Consider the following 18,867-nt stretch of genomic DNA (forward strand, 5'->3'; position numbering starts at 1 on the left):
TACACACACAGAGTCATCCTCCAGAGGTGCAGCACACACACACACACGCAGTCTTGTTTCCATCACTTCAGAGGACATTACATTGACTTACATTAATTTCCTTGGGACTGATTCTAACCTTAACCATAATCAATAGTTGCCTAACCCTAACTCTTAACCTAATCCTAATCTAACTTTAACTTTAAACCAAGTCTTCACCCTAAAATTAATTATTTATGTTAAGGGGACTTGCTTTTTGTCCTCATAAGAGAGGGGAGTCCCCATAATACGAGGAATACCTGGACCACATACACACGCGCGCGCGCACACACACACACACTCACACACACACACATACACACACACAGTTTCTATGTATGTGCCGTCACAGTGCAGACAGAGGTTGTAAACATGGCGGCGGACGGGATGGTGCTCACCAACCACGACCATCAGACTCGAGTGGGGATCCTGACGGGTGAGGAGAGTGTTTGCTAAAATGCGATAAAATGCTTCTTCATGGTGCACCTGTGTGCCGTTTCGCCGTCGGTTGCCTGTGCACGTCGGTGTCACGATACGAGCTGTCTTCGCTGCAGAGCTAGCTAGCGTTAGCCAGCATGCTAACCGGTCATTGGTGTAACGTTAGCGGGCTGCGTTTGGACAGACCGGACAGATACGGAGTATGTCCGTCTGTACCGGAGTCTGTAACGTTTATTGACATGTGAGTGACTGACTGTCATATTCAGTGTTGTACTACTGTAGTGAAATATTTTAATCAGCGTCAAGTGAGACAGAAGGAACAAGACCGCCCGGCGAATACTTTCAAAATTAGAGCGCTTTCCCCCGCCGAGCACGAGCTGCAACGAACAGCCGCTTTTATTCTGAAGTCAAAACACGCTCTTCCTGACCAGCTCTGCTGTTTGTTGCGAACTTGACGAAAGGGAAGGTTATATATATTTTCTAGCGGTGCAGCGTTACCGAGCCTACATCAGCTGCATTATTCATGTCCCTTTGCAGATCCGATGTGTTGGCCGCTATTGAGAGAGCTTTCCGCTGACATCTGTTTTATGATTATTTTGACATTTGAGCCTAATGTTTGTGTTTTTATGCAACGCAGAAACGTAGATCTGTGAATCATAAATCGTGCGTTTGGTTGGAAGGCGCGGCGCAGCCACAGATGAAACCTGTGCTGCAGGTTGTTTCAGCAGCTTCGCTAATGAGCTCAGCTGATGTCGATCGGCTCTGAGTCGTGCACAGGAGGACTGGGACCAGTATACAGTCACCAGTAGCACCGCTGCCTCCTCGTCAAGGCGGGGAGAGACGTGAGAGTAATGCTAAAAAGAGGATGCGTGCCAGCAGCTGGCATCTAACAGCAGCTCACCCTGCTGTCCTTCCAGCTGACAACCACAACCTCCTGTCACATGTTAACGCACGTTCCCTACCCATGCATGCGGTGTGTGTGTTGTCTTGTTTTACATATCTAACCATGGGGAAGACATTTTGACTGAACAGATAGGTCAAGTTTAGGGTCAGATATGGGTTTTGGATAAAAAATTGACCAAATATGGAAGATGGCTGCATTAGCACTGCTGGCCAATGTCTGTTATACAGATCGTTGGATCAATGTTGGGGAAGCCAAGGATATGAGATTCTGATTACTGGGCAGAAGGAGCCTGATATTAGCCACAACATCTCCCAGGTGTGCCATGTTAAGCTGGAATACATCAAACAAAAGTCAATTTAAGGTCCGTGTTGAAGGATAAGGCTGCAGATAGTCTATGCTTTTTTTCTTGGCAACAAATCCCATGAATAGACCAAAGCCAACAATGAATTGTTGTCCAAAAACTACTAAAAACACATCAGTGAGTCACACTGTTGCACTGGCTGACATGTTCCATCATTATCATGGACACACACACACACTGTAATGTTTTTTTTTTTTTTTTGAGTCAGTCCCACATACACCGTCCTGCTGCAGAAAATATTCACTAGAGCACCAAATCTGTATTAATCAGGAGCTGAAAATCACAACAAATGTACGACGTATTCCTGTTTGTGTAATGTTTGCTAAAAACTACACTGGGCATCCATTTCTTAAAGATATGTGTCTTCAGGAGGAACAGATGAACTTAAGGTAGCCGCCAGTTTGACATGTATCACGTTCACATTTGGGTCACAGAGCTAAGCACATGTTTTTGTGAAACATATTTCCAGAATCCTCAAAGACTCCTTTAAAAAATCTGAGTGAAAAATGATTCTATCCGTTGCACAATTTAAAAAAAAAAAAAAAAAAAAAAAAAAAAAAAAAAAAAAAGAAAAGAAAGAAAAAAGTTTTGAACCTATTTCCCAATGTGCAATTCTATTTCCTGTCCAGGTAGCCAAATTTTTTTAATTTTTCATCCAAATTAAGAGTTTTTGAGGATTTGGGAAATATCTTCTAATGTAATGGAAATACAGTAGAGGCACAGACTGGGGAAAGGCTTGGCAATGAGAGCCGAAAGCCAAAAGTGTTTAGAGACAGATGCACACCGTTGGTTTCAGTCTTTTCATTGGATTGATCTGGTCCAGGTCACATTAATTGATTAATTATATTACCAGGAGTTATTATTATATACAGTTGGAAAATACTGACATAAACGTCTGCAGAGACCTTGCAGATGTGTCGCTCATGGTACAGCAAGTCTGTACTGCCTTACTGTCATTAGATAATTGGCTCTTAAATATATGATTAGAATATAGGAAATGCAGTATACGTTTATGGGGAAGCAGTTTTTTATTCTAAAGCATGAATACATTTAAGGATGCAGGCATATTTGATTTGCGTACAGAACTCAATTGATGGTTTTCTTTGGTTCGATCGAGCTGAAATGCTTCACAACAGTTACATAATGTCTCATTATCCATACTTGAGATTATATATCGGTTAGTGACATTTGTAATCTCAGTTTTTGGAGAGGTGAAATCTGTCTCAACACCATATTGATGCAGTAATTTGCCAACTTACAGGCATCGCTCTCTGTTTAATTTAGAGCTATTTGTTGGCAAGATAGGGGTTTGAATGTGGTTTTTGTTGCATTAGACAACAAAAAACACAGATTTTAGGGGTTAAAGTCTGTCTGATGATACAAGTCTAAAGAGCAGGAGAAAAAAGAGAAATTGTCATGGTTTGGTTTAGGTGTGTTTTTGGTGTGTAAATGAAAAAATCAATAGTGGTAAAGATGCATTTTTGAATATCTTGGGTTTGACCTGGTAACAGAGGAAAATGTCTCTCTTGAGACAACAAACTGCACCAACCTTCACCCAAATAACCAAAGTTAGACAGATAGCCTGGCTGATCTCTAAATATTTTTGTCCATGACCTCAGTGTGCCAAGGCTTCAAAATAAGCCACATTCTTATATATTCATGTGTCAGGGGAACGCAGTGACGGGCAGTAGTGTCTGCAGTTGCTTCAGAGGTATGGAAAAGTGTTTAATTGAGCAATGAGGGATTAATTTTACTATCAATATGTGATCAGTAAAACTACTTCAAAGGTGTTTTACTATGAGGTTTTGTCATAACTTACTCATCGACAAATGACACATACATAAATGACACATACTGCACTGTAGCAGCTCTGTAACCTGAACCTTTTCTCCTTCAGTCAGTGACAGTTGTTACAAGAACTTGGCTGAGGACAGGAGTGGAGTCAACCTGAAGGACCTGGTCCATGATCCCTCACTGTGAGTCTACACACCCACACACACACACTGATAAGTACACTCACACACACACTATACACACTAACTGTATCTCTGTCACCTCCTGCAGGCTGGGAGGAGTCATCGCAGCCTACAAGATCGTTCCAGATGAGATTGATGAAATCAAGGTACGTGTCTCTGCTTGAAGTCTGCTAGCAACCACATCACCCAGTCTGTCAGAGACACAGCAAGACGCTGTGAAAACAGTCTGGACCTTTCACACTTTGCCACTGGCGTTCAAAGATGTTTTGATCTGGTGTCATAGAAGATGAGACACTTGATGACCGAGATACAAGTTCTGGTGCAACAACATTGAATACTAGACAGCAGCTCACAAGTTGTGCACTAGACAGGGACCATCCATCCACCTATAATATTCCAGGTGATGTAGTTGTTAAGAGTGTGTGTGTGTGTTTGTGTGTGTGTGTTTATTTGTGTACAGGAAACTCTTCTGGACTGGTGTGATGAACAGGAGCTGAATCTCATTCTCACCACTGGAGGAACTGGATTTGCACCACGAGATGTTACACCTGAGGTAAACACACATACAGCTGCTGCAAAACCTCATAAAAATTTAAATAGAAAACAAAAAAAACTAATAACAATGTTAAGCAAAACTTTTGAGACTAAACAAGCAAGTAATGTCTGCAAATGAACTGAAAAAACTGGTCTCTTCTTTGGAGGATGTCAAAATTAATTCAAATTATAAAAGTAGATTATGTAACATCATATAGGCCCATTCTTACAGCCAATGGTAACCAATTCATTGGCATGGCCATTATTACAGTATTAGCTCATTTCAGCCTATCACAGGTATATGTGTCAGTATACTGGATATGTCTGCTGATGAGTTACAAGAAATTACAGTATAAAAATGCCAGATATACATTGTTTGAGTTCATTTAGAAATTGTATTGCCATTGCATAGTTTGTACTCTAGTGAGCGCTGACAAGTTCATTTTTTTAACTGAAAAATGTCCCACTTATTACATAGTTTGATCACAAATTTTTAGTAACCAGGTTTAAGGGATCCTCATCAAAAATGTTTGTCAGTGTCATGCGTTTGTCTTAAAAAGAAATCTCAGTATGTATATATATATTATCCTTAACGCAGCACTGACAGGATAAACTGGGTGAAAAAAAAGAATTGATGATACACTCAATTATATTTAATACAAGGGTGTAGGTTTGATTGGGGGGACATAATGAAGTCAGGGGTTCATCAACTAAAAAAATCCTTAAAAAAAAGTATTTAAATGGCATTTTTTTTTTTATGGTGTTTCCTGAATTTATGTACATCTGTATTAACATAGCAAATAACACATTTTAATGAAATTGGTCATCAAAAATACAAACTAGAGTTTCACTGTACTATTGGAGCATAATTCCTTATCTTAAAGGTGCAATATATGACATTCAGCCCCACTAGATGTTGCACTAGCACCAGCATCTCAGACCAAAACAAATGCGCGTTTACTCATTAAAGTTAGGAAAAGAAAGTGGCATCTGAACAGACAGCTCACAAAACTCAGATCAAACTAGACAGTGCTGATCCAATAGGGGTCAAGATTCTGTTACTGCATTGCCTATTTCTCGCCTCAAATGTTTTCAGAGACCTATTTTAGTGCACTGTTTAGCTGTAATATGAGAAACTTTGTGACCTGGCCGCAATGATGAAGACGGATGCAGGGAAGGACAAGGAGGGACTCACATGCACTAACATGCATGTGTGGCCGGGTTGGCTTCCAAAACAAAGAACAGAGAAGCTCAGATAACAACACACACAGAGGGAGTGTGACTTCATTCTCTGCTCAGGACACCATTACTTCACTATACCTTTACATAGCAAACAGTTGTTTGCTGACATCTAGTGGGGCTGAATGTCACATATTGTGCCTTCAACATTATCAGTAGTTTCATGGCAGATGTTGTATTTGCACCGTTACTTTAGGGACTACTGTCCTTTACTGTCTCAGATTATAATTAATATATAGAATATTCACAGTAAATCAAAATGGAGATTACTGATTTTTCTCTTTTACTCAAAAAACATGTAAAGAAGGTGGCACTACTTTTTCCATTCCTGAGTATTGCCTGCAGCTTTCCCAACAACCTCCACCAAGTTCTCTGTGGACATTTTAGCCTGAGAGGCAACACCCAGGGCAAAAACGAGCCAATAACAAGACATTTAAGCAACCTGGATTTTGGCAGCTAGACAGTAAGAGGACACTGTCTAGAGAGATATTAGCCAGGGGGACAAAAATAGGATTTTGAGAAGTAAGGTAGACTCAGCCCCCAGTGGAAATTACACTCTTCATTAACCCATAAACATTACTGTAATTTAATGCACAATGTTACTATTAGTATTGTTTATAGCAAGAGTGCTCACCTAGAACTGTTTGTGAGGAAGAAATGTTTCAAATCATGAGCTAAATGAGTCGTGGTGTTTGTGTTGCAGGCCACCAGAGAGGTGATAGAGAGAGAGGCTCCGGGTATGGCTCTGGCCATGCTGATGGGATCACTCAACGTTACACCATTAGGCATGCTGTCCAGGTGAAGACTTATTCTCACTCATCTGTTTACTATTAGTCAGTGAGCCATGCTGTCTAAACTAGGAGGTTCAGTACTAATCTGCTAATCTGTTTTATTCTAACCGGATTAGTGTGTGTGTTATCCTCTCCTACTTCAACATGATTTCTGCTGCATTGTTTCCAGGCCAGTGTGTGGCATTCGTGGTAAAACTCTGATCATCAACCTGCCAGGGAGCAAGAAGGGCTCTCAGGTAGGATTCTTTGACTCTAATGTACAAGACTTACTCTGTACTCTGCTACAATGTACTGGTCCTTACTGGTGTAATGCAAATCTGTGATCTATGATGCAAATCTTATTATGAGGATCTATAGCTCCAGATAGTGTCACATGACTTGGATAATTTGTGATTTCACTTGACAAAATACTTTGTTGTGCTTTTATTCATTTATTGCTATTACTGTTACTATGTCTGAAGATTTTAAGTGACATTAAATCTGGTGAAGAGCACACAATGACTAGTTTAGGACTTGAAAGTCAAAGTTTAGGACTTGTACTTGACTTGGGAGTTGAAAAGTTTTGGCACTTCCCAAAACTCCCAAAACTTTAATTTAATTTAATTGTAATTTAACCATAATGATGTAGTAATTTAGTGCTCCATCATAGCTATGTGGAAGGTTTTGCAACACAAAAAAGTGTGTAACTCCATTTATTGATTTTTATTTTTTGGTCACTTCAAGGCAGAAGAACAAGCAGAAAACATTTGACATTTTATCACCTTTTATACAGTCGTTATGGCGAAGGTGCTGGCAAGCAGTTGCCTATTTACACATCAGTAAACACGGAGCAACATTATCATTCATTTGGAGTTGTGTTTTTATCCACATTGCAAATGTAAGTCCGATATTCACTCTCCTTTTAGCTCTGGTTGGGTCTCCACCTTGGGTTTATGTGCTAAAAACAGCTGCTGCTGGTGGAAATGAGATTGATGAGAGCCAAAACAATGAGCTAAAAGAGGCTGAAAAGCTCCTTAGAGTTGGCGATCATTCTCTGTGGGCTTGTCACCACACGCAACCCCTTTCACATTACACACACACACACAGTCTATTGTTAATAAATCCAATTAGTGCAGCTTTAAAGTAAAACGACTCCAAATGAATGCTAATGTTGCTCTGAGCCTGCTGGATGTGTAAATAGGCACCTGTTTGCTGACATAAAAGGTTATAATATGTCAATGTTGTGTGTTTGAAGCTTGTGCTAATGAATGCTACTTTAAGTATCTATTGTATATGTTAATGAGCACAGTTAAATTAAAAATAAAGTATAGAGCTATTTAGGGTCACATTTTTTTATTTTGTGTCATTCTGTCTTCACACCAAGTATCTCAGATAATCCCGGTTAAATACTGACTTGATACAATGATGAAATAGCTTTATGACACCGCAGCTCATCACAGCGTTTCAGAGCTTTCAAATTATAGTCGACTTGTTCAAAGTTTATGTCCTTAGTTGCGGTTTGAAATTCTCGCTTTTGTCTAAATCTATAAATGTGCGTACTGTCATTCCTCCAGGAGTGTTTTCAGTTCATCCTGCCCGCTCTGCCCCACGCCATCGACCTGCTGCGAGAGGCCATGGTCAGGGTTAAATCCACACACGCCGCCCTGGAGCAGCTGCCCTCCCCTTCCCCTCTGATGGCCAACACGCACACCAACACACTCAGCAACACGCACACCATGGAGCGCGGCACCCAGTGCGAGGAAGAGGAGGACGAGGAGGAGGAGGACAGGAGGAGAGGCCGACATGTGCACAACCACCACCATCACCAGCACGGCTCCTCCCACATCACCGCAGCCGCTATCGCTGCCAAGGTAACCAGTCGACAGGACACACCAGGACCAGTGCTGCTGCTGGAAAGCCGATTGATGAAACTTTAATGATCCCTGTGGGGAAATTGGGTCATTGCAGCAGCAGGATACTGTACTATAGACAACTGCTGCTCAAATACTATAGGCTGCTGCAGGACTACAAGCCAAAACCACATATTAGCAGTGCCAGTTAAACCGTGGCATGTTACTGTTTGCCCCAGTATAGACCCCATTTACACTTAGCATTAACATGTGATCTGTATACGGAAAAGGAAAAAAGCACGTAAACGACATCTGGAGGTGGTCTGACCTGCATTGTGATCAGATCTCAGCCAGGTGGAAATGTAATATAATGTGTGAACACATCCAAATCTGCCCAACAAGTTGAAGGGTCACCTAATCGCTATCTTAAGCTTCCTGTTAAAAAGCCGCAGACAAGTCCTTCTTCAGCTAAGTAGAGCCCATTCAGCAGCAATGCCTCGAGACTCTCAAGGGGCCGCTATGAAGTGCGAGACACGGCTTTGATTACTTTCTTATAAGTAACGTGTAAGGCTACAGGAGAGTAGCCTGCAGGTTTCCTTGGCTGTCTGGGTCTGTCACTATGCTAGCCTCGCAAGAGTTGCAAAGTGCTGAGCAGCTGCTGGTTTTGGAAGTGTTTGTCCCCAATTCTGCATTCTCATTTTAATTTTTTCTTATGATCTTGTAGGTTTATGTTATGGCCACCGGTTTGAATTATTTCAACTCAGTTTAGAAGAAATAATGTTTTTTTTTTTTTCCATTCCATCCATTTGGCATGGCTAATGTCTCTAAATAGTACAGTACCCAGGAGTCTCAGCGACTGTATGTGTGGAGAAAAAGCCAGCCAAAATTGCAAATCAGATCTGTAGCGAATTCAGAACACTTTGTCGTTACAGTTGTGAATGAGACATGGTGACATAGTTGCTGAATTCATCCAAAATTGAGGAGAGAAGGGATTTCTGGTACAACTTAACCTGCTTCCGAGGTGCATGGAGAGGGGAAGAAGTCTGAAGGCGTCAAGACTCCAGTAACACACGTTGTATAAAGAACAACTTAAACAGAAAATCAGTTACAAAGGTTAAAAATATAAAAGATAACCAAGAGCAATGAGGGACACCAGGGCTTTTCAATTACAGATTCAGTTGGGACAAATTTTACAGCCAGGAAACGTAGATGGGCCCGACATTCAGCAGCCTATTTAAAAACCTTTTTTTTTTTTTTAGCTTTTGGTAATGACAAATGACAAACAATTGCCAATGAATGTATAATGAATGAATAAAACTTTTCTCCTTGCTATCAACACATATTTTTTATAGAATAATATTACGATTCAAATATGAAAATTGCTATTAAAATAGCCTATTTAATTGAAGCTTGCTGGGCCGTACAGAGGCTGCTTCTTAGCCAGACGTGGCCCGCAGGCCAGCAATTAAACAGGCCAGAGGGACATTATAGAAACACATCAGTAATGGATTTGGAAATTTAAAGAACTCATAAAACATCACTATAAAAACTCAGTAATTAAGAAGACCTCATTAATGACCCCTGGAAATAAACTTTTGCGCCAAAAAAAATTGAAAACGCTTCTCTCCTCTGCTGGAGTCTTGACCCCTTCATCCAAAATCGACCCAGAATCTGCAAGTGAATTCATCTGAGCTAAAAACTATTTTCACTGTTTCCAACCGTGTAATCTTAAGCTTTTGCACGTCGTCAGTGGCACATGTAGCAGAATTCTTTTCCTGCCAAAATGCACTTGGTGAGACATAGTTAACTTCTCAACTTATGTTTTTAGCTACAAAGGTTTTTCTAACACAGTTTTTTTTGTACTGATGATTCAAGCGGGAGAGTTTCATGCTGATTCAAGTCCACCAACTTTGAGTAACATAACATTGTCTATGGGAAGAATGTATGGGACTTCTACCTCCAGAGGCACACAACGTAGTTCCTCGCACTTTCCAACTCTATTGAGATTGATCACAATGCGGCAGTATCAAGACTACAACTAAGATGATTAATACCAGGTGTGAAAGGCTGCTTGGTCAGATTTTATCATCCACATGACATATTCAGATACAGATTGTGTGTATATACTGGTTGGAGATGGGGTCTTCACTCACACAAGCCTATGTGAAACACTTGATTGGCCAAACCATGCACATGTTCACTTAATTAAATCATTAGAATCCATAGTTTGGAATAGAATAAATCCATGGAGCAGCAGGTATTTCATTAAAATGTCAACTTTTTGTAACGTCATTCTTGAGTTAGATGGAAACCGTCCATTTCATGTCATTCACCTGTCTGTCTATGCCGACATGCATCTGTGTGTGTGTGTGTGTGTGTGTGTGTGTGTGTGTGTGTTTGTGCTTGTGCGTACCCGCATGCATGTGTATGTGTCCATCAGACGAGCCATGCTGTGGTCATGGCTAAGGGGGGTCCCTACCTGCCTGGCAACACACCTGACCCCCCCACTCATTTCACCTGTTCCTGTACCCATGACCAGCAGGTGAGATACTCACTCACACACACCCCTCCTCTCCTGTCATTGGTCAGCTCATCATGTCTGTCAGTCACACACACTGCTGGGCCCTGTTCTTCATACGTGGATAACTTGAGTATTCATGATTTGATTGTTGATGCCTAGTTTCTTCAGCTCTTTGAAAGTGGCTTCAAACTTATCTGGAGCTATTTGTAGAATGCTAAAATATACAATAAACAAAATTATTACATTATAATAATATTATTTATTAAAAATAACCAATCCAAATCTTGTTTTTGATGCTATGAGTGAAAGGGGTCAATATAAGTTAATATTATAAGATTAAACTTTTTTTGACTGTTATGACACTAATGAAAATAGAAAACATGACATTTAATGATGGAAAATTGTCATTAAAGTTGCACCCATCAGAGAATTATTTAGCTCCTTTCAGCTCATCGTTTTGGTTTAACTTTTTGACACAGTCTTACTGCTCTCATCAGTGTAGTTTCCAGCAGCAGGCAGCTGTTTTCATTGGAAAAAAAACAGCAAAAAAGACAAACCCAGCTCAGCTTATGCTGGACCACATGCAACATCATCTGGCAAGGCGCTGTGGTGGGCAACATGCAAGCACAGATTCCTGATTAGAATACTTTGGAAGATGAGTGATGTATTTCAACTGTTTGCCTTCCGATCGTCAGAATATTATGAACTGGTGTGCAGAGTTTTGTCAAACTGAACTTCTTGGTTCATTTTTCATGTCTCAGCAGTACCTGAAGCCCTGAGGCCCCCACCAACACAGCCCCTTTTGTTGTTTTTACAAAGGACTGTTATCAGTCTGAATGCAGCTAAAAGTTGTGTCAAACCAATGAAGCCAGAAAAGGTGTCGTTTGATGATGACAATTCTAAATGTACTTGCATCATAAATATAAAATCTATACACTTGTTTAAGGAAAGAGACAGCTTTAAATAACTGTACAGCTGTACAGTAAAGCAGCTAGTTGTAGTGAAATGTAGCTAATCATGAGTGTAATGTTATGATCAGCACACAACCAGTAATATGGTTTAACTCTGTACTCATGTCATCCAAGAAAAAAACAAATGAATCCTCCTAACTGCTGTTGAAGGGTTAGCTAGCTAGCCCGGTTAGCTAGTTGAGAATGAATAGGATCATCTTAGCTGGCTAGCATCACGTTGCTGGATGAGTTAAACCATGTATGAAGAACGGGGCCCCGAAACGTTGAATCTGTGGTAATGTTGGTGGTAGAAAACGGCAGTTTGTAGGTGTGATGGCTATTTACTTTACAGAAAAAGTTTGTGTATCTTTAAAATATTTCTATCATTTATTTGGTAAATGGTCTTGCTGGTCAACTTGGCGATTCAGTGACGAGAACATTTACATCAAAACACGCATTAAGTGAGTGCGTGTGCGCTTGTGTGTTGTGTGTGTGTGTGTGTGTGTGTGTGTGTGTGTGTGTGCGTGCGTGCGTGTGTAGATCCCGGACTCGATCATTTCTCGAGGCGTTCAGGTGCTTCCTCGAGATTCGGCCTCTTTAAGCTCCACCCCTTCCGAGTCACCGCGGGCAACACAGGCGACCTCCCGCCTTTCCACCGCCTCATGCCCGACACCCAAGGTACACACAAACATTCACACATGCACACACACGGACAAATAATTTAAAAAAAAAGACAACAGGTGGCCTTTTGTCTGAAATTTTAAGTTCTTTGCATGTGCTTAGTAAGACTCATAAAGCATGCTAAGATACTGTATGTAGCGAAAGTGAGCTCCCATTTAAAAAAACAAACAAACAAAAAAAAGGCCAGTTCTTGCATGATTGGAGTTTTTGTCTATGTCTTCTATTTCCCAACCTTATCAGTCACTTTAAACTATCTCCTGATGTTTTTATCACTTCTTTCTAAAACAAGTAAATATTATAACGTACTCCCAGTAAAGAAGAGGTTGCCAATTTAAATCCATATTCCTCTCTCAATTTGGCTCTTAGATGGCTATATCAATATGAAGCCAAATGTTTGAAGTCAGATGTTAGCATCCTGATTCAACCTCGCAAAACATGACTGTCGGCCTCTCGCTCGCAGTGATGGATCACCTTTTACTTAATGAACTAAAAGTCTCGGGACTTGTGTGCTGCTTGGAACTGAATGGGAGTGAATGAGACTGTGAGGTTTGGCAAAACTGAAATATAAATATCTTCAGTTGTCGTACAGTCAAGTAATAACTGTCCCAGTTAATGCATGTCATGGAAATGGGAAAAAAATGCAAAAACTCAAATTGTGTTGGAATGGTCTCAAAGGTTATGTTTAAACGACAGGCCTTTGATTCTGTTTTCCCCTGTTAAATAAGTATGCTTGATCATATTTTAGTCACAAACCTCCCTGTTAATGATGTGTTCCTAAACTTCTTTCACGTTTACCTGTTACCTTGATAAATTCATCATAATGTACATTTCCACATGAAGGAACTTGTCACACTACAAAAACATGTCATAATTATTACTCTGCTGCTCTTAATTTCTCTCTTTTTTTATTGTTTACTTCCCGTTGCTTCAATTTTGCTGTTTTTTTTATTGCTGTTAATGTCAGTGAAAGTCAACACTTCCTGCACAGATGTTTCACATTTCTGTGGCTCAAAGGGCATCATCACTGTTCCTTGTCAACTTAATTTGAAGTAAGGAAGGTGGATACTGTGCACGTCCGACCCAAGTAGATGTGCAGAACAAAAGCAGCATCTCATGGAGAAGAAGTAATTCACATTTTCCAAACTCCCAAAAAATGTAAATGGTTAAATGGCCGGAATCAAACTACAGACATTGCAATTATATGACATGTGTCTTACCCAGTGACTACAAGGGAGCAGCAAGTTCCCAATGTGAAATGTACAATGCAACATCTGGACCAGCATGGTCTTCATCAGGCAATATTTGGGAGCTTGCAAAAATCATCGTGCAGACGACCTCTCCTTTTCCTCTGTAGGCTTTTCATTTGAAACATGCAGGAATTGTTGAGTGTCATTGATGATAAATTGTTAGTGATCAAAAATGGCGAACAAGCAGAAGCAATTGGGATCTAGAAAGTGAGAGCAGCAAAGTGGTGAGTGTGAGTCTGTAGTTGAATAAGTGCTGTGGAAATGTACATTAATCAGGTAATTCCACCCTTCCTCAATGTTTCTTACCCGGCCTTTATTAGCCATCAGCCTTTATTTATTCTTGCTGGCTATTATATGAGAATTTACAGTATTCATTTTGTTCAACGGCAGTTTACTTTCAAATCAAGACCAAGACACAGCCTGAGAAAAAGTTGCCACATCTGGAAGAGCAGAGTGTTAAATATAACTGGAGGGCACCGCATGATGTGGATGCATTTTAAAATAAACCAATCCATCATAGCGCACCTGTGTAACAGTTGGCAAACTTGATATGTTACAGCTTTTGAATTGATAAAAAAAAATACTCCTTAAAATATAATCAACAAATATGATATATGAAGAAAGTAAAATGTCATCACAGGTTTTACAAACTGTTTTGATAAAGCTGTGTTATGAGGAACTTCCATCATTGCAGAGAACACTCATCAGATGAAAGAACAGAAAGTCAGTTGTGTCTCTGTACTGATTCCTGTTTGATTCTCTAATAATTCTGTGTTATTAGACAGAGCTGCTGCTTGAACATCACAGCTGTAAATTGTTGTATTTACGTCTCCATGTCCTGTGTATGATTAGATATATCGACATGTAAACCATTGCCAGACCGTCCTGTTATGAAGGAGAGGTATTTGAATCTCTCCCTACGTACATTTGCATCAAACAATGACCAAATATAGAACATCTGTCTGTCTCTCTGCAGGTTCAGTCACGATGTGGCAGTAATGAGAACATTCTGAGAGCCAGTAAGTTCAGTGTGTGTGTGCATGTGTGTGTCTCATTAACATGTCAGCGTTGCAAAAGCAACTTGCATCACTGTGAAAAAATTTAAAACTTTATGGTGTTGTTTATAGTAGCACATTTACCTTTTACTGACACCAGTTCACTTAATTTGTGTGTGTGTGTGTGTGTGTGTGTGTGTGTGTGTGTGTGTGTGTGTGTGTGTGTGTGTGTGTGTGTGTGTGTGTGTGTGTGTGTGTGTGTGTGTGTGTGTGTGTGTGTGTGTGTGTGTGTGTGTGTGTGTGTGTGTGTGTAGGCCACAGTGCGGTGGACATCAGTAAAGTGGCACGCCGTCATCGCATGTCCCCGTTCCCATTGACGTCAATGGACAAAGCCTTCATCACTGTTCTGGAGATGACACCTATTCTGGGAATCGAAGTCATTAACTACAGAGGTGAGTCTTCAGATGTGTGTGCGTCTGTCTTCCATTTGACTTTGTCGTTTAGTGTTATTTTAGACATAGAAGAATATAATAGTATATTGGCTCTCAAGTGATCAGCTACACACACATATCGTCATTATCATATAATTGTGTGTCTGAGTGTTGGTTGTTAAAATGTTGTTAGCAGTAAATTGAACCGGCTTGTGCTGTTCTCTCTAGACGGTTTGGGTCGAGTGCTCGCTCAGGACATCTATGCCAAAGACAACCTTCCTCCGTTCCCCGCCTCCGTTAAAGATGGCTACGCTGTACGAGGTGAGACCAATAATACTGTCTCATATTTATACAACACTAGGTTAACATTATGTTAAGGACATGGATGTCAAATAGGTTGCAGATGCCATCAAAGGTGGCTAAGCTAACATGCATTTATTTATCCCTATATGTTTATTTATTGTTGGCACTGAATGAATTAAAGATGAAATGCTTCACACAGTATATAAACTCTTCTCTTTGCTGCCACTTGAATAAAAAAAAACAAAACAAGAGAAGTGGTCTGATATCCATAGTTAACTTGACTAACATCATTATCATTGACCTGTAGCTGCTGACGGCCCAGGAGACCGCTTCATCATGGGAGAATCACAGGCTGGACAACAGGTCAGCTCTAATACACTAACACTACTGTAATGATACAGTCTTGAATTTAACACCGTTAGTAGCACTTATAGCAACACAGCTGCTACTGCTGATAATAACTGCTACAGTAAAAGCACTTCTGCTATTCCAGAAACTACTACTTGTACTTGTTGTACTACTAATATTATAATACTGAATCATCGTGACATTGCGCTAACAACAACTTACTGCTTATACTTACTTTTACTTATTTATAATGCCTCTTTGTTTACTTCTTTACTTGCTTAATAAGACATGTAGTTTTGCTCCGTGTCATTAAATTGTATGTACATAACATAGGGGTTTTCTACCTGGAAGTTATTATAAACAAACATTGTGATTAGTTCTTTACCATGAACCTCATTTTAATGGTACAAGTGCAACAACAGCATAACAGGGTAGGTGTTGGACACACACTTTGTGGGCGTCTCTAAGCACACTTGCTATTTTGTGCACAGCAGCAGAAAGTACAAAAAGGCTGGGTGAAGTGGAATATCAGATGGAAGGTTTAGTGATTAATAAATACAGCCAGTCACATTGCTGCTTTCATAGCTCTGAACCAGCTATGCCAATCACAGTGAAGCAAGCTCAACAAACAGACTTCTCCAGGAAATCATATTGTTGCCTCTATGGTGCAGAGCATTTCTACACGAACACACAGCAGTACACATCTGCACTGTATGTGACTGGTACTGTATGTGAACAGGATGAGTTGTGCAAAAGTGTGTGTGGTTAATTAACGGCATCTTCGTGTTATTCATACATGATTTTATCAGTGGATTTCTATGGGTAATAACACTATGCTGGGCCTGCTGCTTTCAGATGGCTGCAGGGATGCAGGAGAAGAAATAAAGAAGCTACACTACTTCAAACACTAACACTACATCCTATGGTTTATGCAATGCCTCTATGACCACAACAAATAATACTACAACTTTTACTACTGCTCCTTCCGTCGATAGTAACACTACTAGCAGTGTTATGGCTGTCAGTATTACAAGTTGCACAACAACTGTGCGCACCACTAATAATAAGTTTACCACCACTGCAAGTAATGTGACCACTTCTCTGTATCACATTTCATTATCAGTGTTAATTTTGGTACGGTGTATATACTTAACTCTAATATTACCTCAGAAGCAAATACACAGTTACTAAAAAGCTTTGTCCTAGAGGCTCCTGACAAGACTTTGTGTGTGTCTGTGTGTGTCTCTGTGTGTCTGTGTGTGTCTGTGTGTCTGTGTGTGCAGCCCACCCATACAGTGATGCCAGGTCAGGTGATGAGGGTGACGACCGGGGCTCCCATTCCTTGTGGAGCTGATGCTGTGGTCCAAGTGGAAGACACGGAGCTACTGAGGGAGTCTGAAGATGTAAGCGCACCACATCAGGATGGCATTACTTTGTTGGTTGGGGGGGGGGGCAACATGTGTGTTGTTGGCTGGTATGGTGATTATCACTGTCTTATGTGTTTCAGGGCACAGAAGAGTTGGAGGTGAGGATTATGGTTCAGGCCCGGCCCGGACAGGACATCAGGTAAAAAACAAGAAAAAAACCCAATGGGACTAAGTGCATTGCTAACAAAGATGCATTAGAAATCCATCAGTTAATTGTGAGTGTATGGTGTTTGTGTGTCTGCACAGGCCAATAGGTCATGACATCAGGCGAGGGGAGTGTGTGTTGGCTAAAGGAACACATATGGGCCCGTCAGAGATCGGCCTGCTGGCTACAGTGGGAGTGACTGAGGTCAGCGTGCACAAGTTCCCCGTGGTGGCTGTCATGTCCACTGGAAACGAGGTACATACACACACCAACAGATGCAAATACACTTTTTTTCACATTTTTGCTCTTGCAGTTTTTGATTTGTCACTGAATCAAGATGCCACCTGACTTCATCTGTGTGTGTTTGTACGTGTAGCTGTTGAATCCAGAGGACGACCTGAACCCAGGGAAGATCAGAGACTCCAATCGCTCCACCCTGCTGGCCACCATCCAGGAACATGGATACCCCACCATCAACCTGGGCATTGTTGGAGACAAGTAGGAGCATTTTAGCTTTACACAAGACACTGCTGCCCCCTGTTGACTTTTTGTCTCATGACACAAACATGACACAGTTAGTTTTTACTGTGTTAAAAAGTTGTGGGACTTGCAACAGACAGATTAAGATGTTAAGATTCTGGGATGACCCCAATTATTTCACTATGACATCATCAGGGTTATTTTCTTACTTGAAAAAGCTCCTCCACAGCCCAAGAAAACACCCAATCCTTTTCACAGGTTTAGCAGTACTTCCTATGACTAGTAAAGTGAGTTTGATGTCATTGTGCTTGCAGCCCTGACGACCTGCTGTCAGCTCTCCATGAGGGAATCAGTCGTGCTGATGTCATCATCACCTCAGGGGGTGTGTCCATGGGAGAGAAGGTAACCCCTAATCTCTGACCCATCTCCTCTAACCAACAAAAGAATTCCTTGAAATGTATTCTGATCTTTAATAAGGAAGCAGTCAAATCATCATCCTTTTCACAACACTTAGATGTCCCTACTTTGTATCATCCAGGTTTGATTTTCTTACAAGAGAACATATGAAAGCAATTCTGTGTCACAATCAGCTGAGGTTCAGTTTTATGATATTATTGCTCTCCATCTTTCTGTGTTTGTCTCTATCAGGACTACCTAAAGCAGGTGCTGGACATTGACCTTCATGCTCAGATCCACTTTGGACGAGTCTTTATGAAGCCAGGGTAAGATGTGGGGGAGGGTCTTTCTAATTGACCCTTGCTAAGAAATAAGCTGAACTCAATCACTGTTCACATTAACCACACTGCTGCAGGTACAACTGCTTTCACTACTGCTACTGCTACTATTGCTTTTGCTACAACTACTATTATTAGTGCTACTTCTGCTACTGCTCATACTCCTACTACTACTACTGCTGCTACTACTACTACTGCTACTAGTACTCTTTCTACAGCTACTACTCTATTACTACTACTATTACTATTACTGCTGTCGCTGCCTATACTACTACTACTGTTTTTACTACCACTACTGCTGCCACTACCTCTACTCTTTCTATTTTCACTACTGCTACTGCTTTTACTACTACTACTATTATTACTACTACTGCTACTACTTCTACTGTTACTATATTTATAACTGTCACTGTTAAAGTACTTATAATACTATGACTGCTACTTCTACCATTGCAACCTCTACTACTACTTCTCCCCAACTGCTTGTAGTACAACTCCTACTAGAACTGCTGTTA

At 40.7% G+C, this 18,867-nt stretch overlaps 1 protein-coding gene across 2 annotated transcripts in view; it reads left to right on the forward strand.

Moving 5' to 3' along the window:
- The first annotated feature begins 311 nt into the window (after positions 1 to 311).
- gphna (gephyrin a) overlaps positions 312 to 18,867 on the forward strand; it is a 31,809-nt gene continuing 13,253 nt past the window's right edge. Inside the window, exons 1-19 of one of the 2 annotated variants that reach the window (XM_067615272.1) lie at positions 312 to 454; positions 3,619 to 3,697; positions 3,786 to 3,843; positions 4,158 to 4,250; positions 6,174 to 6,268; positions 6,431 to 6,497; positions 7,815 to 8,111; positions 10,531 to 10,632; positions 12,102 to 12,239; positions 14,466 to 14,508; positions 14,799 to 14,936; positions 15,144 to 15,236; positions 15,526 to 15,581; positions 16,850 to 16,969; positions 17,074 to 17,132; positions 17,240 to 17,393; positions 17,515 to 17,636; positions 17,933 to 18,020; positions 18,267 to 18,340. In XM_067615272.1, coding sequence (XP_067471373.1) covers positions 391 to 454; positions 3,619 to 3,697; positions 3,786 to 3,843; positions 4,158 to 4,250; positions 6,174 to 6,268; positions 6,431 to 6,497; positions 7,815 to 8,111; positions 10,531 to 10,632; positions 12,102 to 12,239; positions 14,466 to 14,508; positions 14,799 to 14,936; positions 15,144 to 15,236; positions 15,526 to 15,581; positions 16,850 to 16,969; positions 17,074 to 17,132; positions 17,240 to 17,393; positions 17,515 to 17,636; positions 17,933 to 18,020; positions 18,267 to 18,340 — 1,940 coding nt within the window. In that variant the 5' untranslated portion in view covers positions 312 to 390. The remainder of the gene's footprint in view (positions 455 to 3,618; positions 3,698 to 3,785; positions 3,844 to 4,157; positions 4,251 to 6,173; positions 6,269 to 6,430; positions 6,498 to 7,814; positions 8,112 to 10,530; positions 10,633 to 12,101; positions 12,240 to 14,465; positions 14,509 to 14,798; positions 14,937 to 15,143; positions 15,237 to 15,525; positions 15,582 to 16,849; positions 16,970 to 17,073; positions 17,133 to 17,239; positions 17,394 to 17,514; positions 17,637 to 17,932; positions 18,021 to 18,266; positions 18,341 to 18,867) is intronic. The other variant, XM_067615273.1, reaches the window with a different exon arrangement.

This window comes from Thunnus thynnus, chromosome 16 (genome assembly GCF_963924715.1).
Source record: "Thunnus thynnus chromosome 16, fThuThy2.1, whole genome shotgun sequence".
NCBI lineage: Eukaryota > Metazoa > Chordata > Actinopteri > Scombriformes > Scombridae > Thunnus > Thunnus thynnus.